This window comes from Coregonus clupeaformis, unplaced genomic scaffold, assembly GCF_020615455.1.
Source record: "Coregonus clupeaformis isolate EN_2021a unplaced genomic scaffold, ASM2061545v1 scaf0381, whole genome shotgun sequence".
Lineage (NCBI taxonomy): Eukaryota > Metazoa > Chordata > Actinopteri > Salmoniformes > Salmonidae > Coregonus > Coregonus clupeaformis.
The window spans coordinates 15,897-25,000 of NW_025533836.1; the positions used below are offsets into that span (position 1 = coordinate 15,897).

The window sequence follows — 9,104 nt, forward strand, 5'->3', positions numbered from 1 at the left end:
TCATCTACACTGATTGAAGTAGATTTAACAGATTACATCAATAAGGAATTATTAGACTGACCGGGTGAATCCAGGTGAAAGCTATGTCATGGAAAGAGCAGGTGTTCTTAATGTTTTCTATACTCAGTGTAGGTAATGGTGTGCAATTTGTGATGTAGCCTGTGTGTGGCCTCAAAATATAAATGGATTTATGCATTGGGTGCGAGTTACATTACCCATTGTTAAAGATGCTGTTCTTTTTTATGTTGAGAGCTGAGTCTCCTAGCAACATGGTAAACATAGTCAGAGGCTGAAGACTGTGGAGAGGCTATGTGGAGTTTCTGAGGTAGGATAAGCTTTTACATTTCTTATTACAACTATATACTTCAGTATTTGTTGTTTTTCATGTCTTGCTTAACAGAACAATAGGCCTATAGATCCGTAGTAAAATCATGAAGATATCTTTTTAAATAAAATGTTGATCACTAAATCTGCAACAACTTTGCCTACACAAAACTGTTATGAAGTCCACATGAAGTCTCAAGTTCCCATGACAACATGATAGTATGCATGCACTGGTTGTGCAGACTGTAAAATGACAAAGCTTTGGGTTGTACAGTGTGGAATTTAAATGTTACCGCTCAATGGCAATTGATCTGTCTCTAATAATACTTTAATAACATTTATTATACAGCCATTTAGCTTTTAACCAAAGCATCTTACAGTCACGCCTGGGAATCGAACCCACAACTCTGCAATTGCAAGCACCATGCTCTACCAACTGAGCCATATCAACCCTGCATACCAACAATAAACTCTGTGATATTTCTCTCACAGATCATCATGTCAGTCTTAAACAGCCCAGATCCATGTGGTGAAAAGAAATTGGCTGACAGGAACACAGGTCATCGCGATGATAATGTTATGCCGTCCACGGCTGACATTTCCAACGTGGCCACTAGGGGCAGTCCACGCTTTGGAGCCTTGAGTCACCACTCCTTCTTTTCCAGACACAACCCTCACCCACACAGAGTCACACACATCCAAGGTGAGAGACCGCATCGGACCAAGGTTATGCCCTGGGAATCGCACCCTATTCCATATATAGTGCACTACTTTAGACCAGTGCCCATAGGGAATAGGGAATTACCATTGTGACTCAGCCTCTACTTTTTCTTTTTTCTTTTCTTCTATAGGTCTGAATGGGATTCCAGTATGCATGGTGAATGATGACTGGTACGTGACCACCTCACTATTCCCCCATCCGCTCACCAAGAGCCAGGTATTCAGGACTAGTACAGGAGCTCCTTTCTCCCTGCCTGCAGAACACAGCGTGTATGGGGGCAGATACAGAACCGGACACAGAACAGGTGAATTAATAGGGTTGCAAACCTCCGGAAAACTTTTCCCAAAAAATTCCCAGGTTTTCCAGAATACCTGTTTAGAAGAATCACGGAATAAAATAGGGAATACCGTAAGCTGGAAATCTGGAATCTTCCAACCAGCATATGTATTTATTATGTATTCAAGTCCCGTGTAGCTCAGTTGGTAGAGTATGGCGTTTGCAACGCCAGGGTTGTGGGTTCGATTCCCACGGGGGGCCAGTATGAAAATGTATGCATTCACTAACTGTAAGTCGCTCTGGATAAGAGCGTCTGCTAAATGACTAAAATGTAAATATAATTATGAATCCCCATTAGCTGCTTCCTCTTCCTGGGGTCTGGCAAAATTACGGCAGTTATACAATTTTAAAAACATTAAAATACGTTCATAACAGATGCCACAACACACTAAGTGTGTGCCCTCAGGCCTCTACTCTACTACCACATATCTACAACACAAAATCCATGTGTACGTGTGTGTATAGTGCGTATGTTATCATGTGCATGTATACATCAAATCAAATCAAATGTTATTTATCACATGCGTTGAATACAACAGGTGAAGACATTAACCAACAATGCAGTTCAAGAAATTGCGTTAAGAAAATATTTACTGAATAAACTAAAGTCAAAAAATTAAATCAAATTTAAAAGTAACACAAGAAAATTACATAACAATAACGAGGCTATATACAGGGGGTACTGGTACCAAGTCAATGTGCAGGGGTACCGGTTAGTCGAGGTAATTTGTACATGTAGGTAGGGGTAAAGTGACTATACATAGATAATAAACAGCGAGCAGCAGCAGTGTAAAAACAAAGGGTCAATGTAAATAGTCCTGGTGGCCATTGATGAATTGTTCAGGAGTCTTATGGCTTGGGGGTAGAAGCTGCTAAGGAGCCTTTTTGGTCCTAGACTTGGCGTTCCGGTACCGCTTACCTTTCGGTAGCAGAGAGAACAGTCTATGACTTGGGTGGAGTCTTTGACAATTTTTTGGACCTTCCTCTGACACCGCCTGGTATAGAGGTCCTGGATGGCAGGAAGCTTGGCCCCAGTGATGTTCTTTATTTTTTTACTATTTTTTACATTGTAGAATAATAGTGAAGACATCAAAACTATGAAATAACACATATGGAATCATGTAGTAAACATAAAAGTGTTAAACAAAATCTTCAAATAGCCACCCTTTGCCTTGATGACAGCATTGCACACTCTTGGCATTCTCTCAACCAGCTTCTCCTGGAATGCTTTTTCCAACGGTCTTGAAGGAGTCCCCACATATGCTGAGCACTTGTTGGCTGCTTTTCCTACTCTGTGGTCCGATCTCATCCCAAACCATCTCAATTGGGTTGAGGTCGGGATTGTGGAGGCCAGGTCATCTGATGCAGCACTCCATCACTCTCCTTCTTGGTAAAATAGCCCTTACCCAGCCTGGAGGGTGTTGGGTCATTGTCCTGTTGAAAAACAAATGATAGTCCCACTAAGCCCAAACCAGATGGAATGGCGATCGCTGCAGAATGCTGTGGTAGCCATGCTGGTTAAGTGTGCCATGAATTCTAAATAAATCACAGACAGTGTCACCAGCAAAGCACCCCCACACCATAACACCTCCTCCTCCATGCTTCACGGTGGGAAATACATATGCAGGTCTCTTCTTATTATTGGTGTCCTTTAGTAGTGGTTTCTTTGCAGCAATTCAACCATGAAGGCCTGATTCACACAGTCTCCTCTGAACAGTTGATGTTGAGATGTGTCTGTTTCTTGAACTGCAATTTCTGAGGATGGTAACTCTAATTAACTTATCCTCTGCAGCAGAGTTAACTCTGGTCTTCCATTCCTGTGGTGGTCCTCATGAGAGCCAGTTTCATCATAGCGCTTGACGGTTTCTGCGACTGCACTTGAAGAAACTTTCAAAGTTCTTGAAATGTTCCGTTATGACTGACCTTCATGTCTTAAAGTAATGATGGACTGTCGTTTCTCTTTGCTTATTTGAGCTGTTCTTGCCATAATATGGACTTGGTATTTTACCAAATTGGGCTGTCTTCTGTATACCACCCCTACCTTGTCACAACAAAACTGATTGGCTCAAACGCATTAAAGAATGAATGAAATTCCACAAATTAACTTTTAAGAAGGCACACCTGTTAATTGAAATGCATTCCACGTGACTACCTCATGAAGCTTTTTTTGGTTACTACATAATTCCGTATGTGTTATTTCATAGTTTTGATGAACTCAGCCTTATGACAGCAGATCGGCAGTTCCAAAAGCTGCCAGAGACAAAGAATTCCACATGGGTTGTGTGTGCATGGCTAGAATAGATACTAGATACCCACATGGGTTGTGTGTGCATGGTTAGAATAGATACTAGATACTAAATTCGAATGGTTGTAGGATGGGAAGCGTCTGTAAAAAACTACAGGGGGAGGAGCAAACGGGTATAGAAAACACACACATAGTTTCCAAAGCTACAAAATAGCATAATTAGATCATCAGAAAATAACGAGGTAAGTGAGAGAAGGTGTGGAGCCTTCGGAGAACAACTCTGCATAACGTCTTTGTTTCGGCGACAGGCTACACTTTGGAGACAACACCGCCGCTGATAAAACAGGGGAGACTGAAGTACCAGCACTAATTGCCTAGCAGAGGTGAAGAAAACACACTAACAATACAACACGCCCACAAATTAGCAAGACTGTTACACAAATTGGCCTGAAACTAACCCAAGTCCACGACAACAGTCGTGAGCAATCAGACAGTTCAAAAAGCAGTGATTAACTAGGCTGCCAGGTAAAGACAGCACCTACAAGACAATACCAACAGATACTATTGAATCAACTGTCCTACAAGACAATACCAACAGATACTATTGAATCAACTGTCCTACAAGACAATACCAACAGATACTATTGAATCAACTGTCCTACAAGACAATACCAACAGATACTATTGAATCAACTGTCCTACAAGACAATACCAACAGATACTATTGAATCAACTGTCCTACAAGACAATACCAACAGATACTATTGAATCAACTGTCCTATAAGACAATACCAACAGATACTATTGAATCAACTGTCCTACAAGACAATACCAACAGATACTATTGAATCAACTGTCCTACAAGACAATACCAACAGATACTATTGAATCAACTGTCCTACAAGACAATACCAACAGATACTATTGAATCAACTGTCCTATAAGACAATACCAACAGATACTATTGAATCAACTGTCCTACAAGACAATACCAACAGATACTATTGAATCAACTGTCCTACAAGACAATACCAACAGATACTATTGAATCAACTGTCCTATAAGACAATACCAACAGATACTATTGAATCACCTGTCCTATAAGACAATACCAACAGATACTATTGAATCAACTGTCCTATAAGACAATACCAACAGATACTATTGAATCAACTGTCCTACAAGACAATACCAACAGATACTATTGAATCAACTGCCCTACAAGACAATACCAACAGATTAACACCAACACTTATTGAATAGAAATATATACTTGCTGCTCTTGTAGGAGCTGATATCTTTCCAAACTATAGATGGGCAGTTAATTTTTTTTTTTTTTTTTTTACAAATAGTTAAATAGCCTATATGGAAATAACAGACATGAGCCAAGCATGTTAACCTGTAGAATGGAATAGGTTATAGGACCTCTATGATTAGAGGTTATAGGAGGTTATAGGACCTCTATGATTAGAGGTTATAGGAGGTTATAGGACCTCTATGGTTAGAGGTTATAGGAGGTTATAGGACCTCTATGATTAGAGGTTATAGGTTGTTATAGGACCTCTATGATTAGAGGTTATAAGAGGTCATAGGACCTCTATGATTAGAGGTTATAGGAGGTTATAGGACCTCTATGATTAATTTCATGATGTCAGTTTTAACAGCTCAACATTGTCCATTTCAAACAGGGTTAAATATCCAGTTTTAGTAAAATTCAGCTTCAGTCCACAGGGGGGCACTGTGGTACTGTCATAAGTTATGTGCTTTGGGCCTCCCGAGTGGCGCAGCGGTCTAAGGCACTGTATCGCAGTGCTTAAGGCGTCACTACAGACCCGGGTTCAAGCCCAGGCTGTGTCACAGCCGGCCGCGACCGGGAGACCCATGAGGCGGCGCATAATTGGCCCAGCATCGTCCGGGTTAGGGGAGGGTTTGGCCGGCCTGGATTTTCTTGTCCCATTGCGATCTAGCGAATCCTTGTGGCGGGCCGGCGCCTACAAGCTGACTCCCGGCCGCCAGCTGGTTGGTGTTTCCTCCGACACATTGGTGCGGTTGGCTTCCGGTTGCTGAACAGTGTGTCAAGAAGCAGTGCGGCTTGGCATGGTTGTGTTTCGGAGGATGCATGTTCTCGACCTTCGCCTCTCCCGAGTCTGTAGGGGAGTTGCAGAGATGGGACAAGACTGTAACTACCGATTGGATATTGGATATCACGAAATTGTGGAGTAAAAGGGCTAAAAGAATAAAATAAAAAAGAAATGCTTCAGTCAGAAAAAAGTCTGGTCTCAGCCAGCCAAGCTAGCTACAGAAACAAAACCCATCAAATAAACTCACTGGAAAAAACATTTTTTTCCTAATATCATGACTATTATCAATATCCTTAGCTTGCCTATTTCACTAAATATACTATTAAATAACTCTGACTGACACCCAAAAGCTTAAGGAATGGTGAGCGCTAATGCTAGCTTATTAGCAATGACCCTAAGCACACAGCCAAGACACTGCAGGAGTGGCTTCGGACAAGTCTCTGAATGTCCATGAGTGGCCCTGCCAGAGCCCGGACTTGAACCCGATCTAACATCGCTGGAGAGATGCTCTCCATCCAACCTGACAGAGCTTGAGAGGATCTGCAGAGAAGAATGGGAGAAACTCCCCAAATACAGGTGTGCCAAGCTTATAGCGTAATACCCAAGAAGACTTGAGGCTGTAATCGCTGCCAAAGGTGCTTCATCAAAGTACTGAGTAAAGGGTCTGAATACTTATGTAAATATGATATTTCAGTTTATTTAATTTAATAAATATATTTTTTAAATCTAAAAACCTGTTTTTGCTTTGTCATTAAGGGGTATTATGTGTAGTTTGATGGGGGGGGGGGACAATTTAATCAAGTTTAGAATAAGGCTGTAACGTAACAAAATGTGGAAAAAGTCAAGGGGTCTGAATACTTTCCGAATGCACTGTATATAAACCCTGGATTGCTGATGCTATGTATTGGCCAATGAGAGGCTTTGAAGCCACCGGTCGGCCATATTGGCACACCCCTGAAGAAACAGTCCTCCATAGGAATGAATGGAATTCTACAGTATTTCAATTAAATGGACAAAATGACATGTATTTAAGTATTTTTTCATTGTTATAGTGGTGATGGTAACATTAGTACTTAAAAATATATATATTTTAAGGTAAATGTTTTCATATATATTTTTATTTTTATATTTAGCTCACATAATATCATTTAAAAGTATGCATGAAGGTATCTGTAATGGAATAAATGTGTCAAAAACAAATGTAGACATTTATCGTTTGTAGGCCAAGATGGAGGCGCGGTGCTTCAAAAATAGCGCCCCCTGTCAGCTATATAGTGTATATATTATGTCAAAGTAAAACACTAATATCTTGATTACATTAGTATTCAACCAGTCAATACATGTTAGAATCACCTTTGGAAGTGATTACAGCTGTGAGTCTTAATGGGTAAGCCTCTAAGAGCTTGGCACACCTGGATTGTACAATATTTCCACATTATTCTTTGTAAAATTATTCAAGCTCTGTCAAGTTGATTGTTGATCATTGCTAGACAGCCATTTTCATGTCAAACCGATTTAAGCCAAAACTGTAACTAGGCCACTAAGGAACATTAAATGTTGTCTTGGTAAGCAACTCCAATGTATATTTGGCCTTGTGTTTTAGGTTATTGTCCTGCTGAAAGGTGAATTTGTTTCCCAGTGTCTGTTGGAAAGCAGACTGAACCAGGTTTTCCTCTAAGATTTTGCCTGTGCTTAGATTTTTTGCATTATTTTTTTATCCTAAAAAACTCCCCTATTCCTTGCCGATGACAAGCATACCCATAATATGATGCAGCCACCACCATGCTTGAAAATATGAAGAGTGGTACTCAGTGAAGTGTTGTGTTGGATTTGCCCAAACATAACCCTTTTTTATTCAATACATAAAGTTAATTTCTTTGCCACTTTTTCTGCAGTTTTAATTTTAGTACCTTATTGCAAACAGGATGCTTGTTTTGGCATATTTTTATTCTGTACAGGCTTCCTTCTTTTCACTCTGTCATTTAGGTTAGTATTGCTACAAAGTTGTTGATCCATCCTAAGTTTTCTCCTATCACAGCCGTTAATAACTTGACCATGCTGGAAAGGGATATTCAATGTCTGCTTTTTATTTTATTTTAACCCATCTACCAATAGGTGCCCTTCTTTGCACACCTTCAAAGCAGAATTCTAGAATTCTTACATCCTCTTATTGTTATTTTATGGCTCTAGAGCTAAAACGATTTAAGCTTTTAACATCGAAACCAACTTTCAAAATGTCCAGACTGCCCCAACTCAGATTGCATGAGAAAATATTTGTTATAGTATTTATACTTTTGGAACTATAACAATATTTAAATGAGCTCCCAATGCATTTAAATTGGGAAAAAGGGTCCATAGACTTGAATGGTAAAAAAAAAAATCTAGACCAATCTCCTCTTTCACCGTTTAAGCTAACGTTGAGATGTTCAGACTGGCCCAACTTAGATCGATTGTCAAGTGATTTTTGATCCTATATAAACTTTGTGAACTATAATGATTTTACATTTGCATAAAGTAACATGGGTTTAAATGAGAACCATAGGAATACAGTGGTAGATTTTCAAAATGGACCTGTTCCTTGGCCAATTAGGCAACAGGACCATCTTTTTTAAAACATTTTGCATAACTATAACTATATATACGTTTGCATAAAGTATCTCACCAACATTAACTCTTGAACCGATCAAGCCAGAGACACCAAACCAACCTCCACATCATCAGGCTATCCTAACTTCAAATTCATTTAACAAAAATATATATTTGTGTACATTTGCATAAAATACCTCACTAACAGTACCTCTTGAACCGATCAAGCCAGAGATACCAACCCAACTTTCACAAGTTCAGGCTATCCTAACTTGAAATTCTTTAAAATCTTTATCAACTTTAACTATATAAATATGCATATATTTGCATAAAATACCTTACCAAAAGTAACTATTGGACCGATCAAGCTAGAGACACCAAACCAACTTTCATATGTTCAGGCTATCCTAACCTCAAATGTGTTAACTTTTATAAACTATTACTATTCAAATTAGCACACATTTGCATAGAATACCTAGCCAACAGTAACTCTTGAACCGTTCAGAGCTAGAGACATCAAACCAACTTTCACATGTTCAGGCTATCCTAACTTCAAATTATAAAAAATGTATATAAACTATAAACAGCGGTAATTAGCATGAATTAGCCTAAACCTTCACGGATTCAATGCCAGAACCCAGTAGTAGACATGTTAAATGCTAACCGCTCTTTAACCATTTCAGCTACAAACATTACAACAATTTACGATCTTCAAAACTTTTCAAAACCATAAATACTTTAAAACAAGCTAGCAAGCACACCATATTTTCTTCGGGAAATGTACTTTTCTAGTTTTTTAATTAATTTGTAA

General features: G+C 39.3%; 1 protein-coding gene across 1 annotated transcript in view; it reads left to right on the top strand.

Annotated features, from left to right (window-relative positions):
• Positions 1-294: 294 nt before the first annotated feature.
• The window catches only part of LOC121556402 (protein TBATA-like), a 14,996-nt gene continuing 6,186 nt past the window's right edge, over positions 295-9,104 (top strand). Inside the window, exons 1-3 of the mRNA XM_045215169.1 lie at positions 295-325; positions 817-1,027; positions 1,176-1,349. Of these exons, the coding sequence (XP_045071104.1) occupies positions 823-1,027; positions 1,176-1,349 (379 nt within the window). The 5' untranslated portion in view covers positions 295-325; positions 817-822. The remainder of the gene's footprint in view (positions 326-816; positions 1,028-1,175; positions 1,350-9,104) is intronic.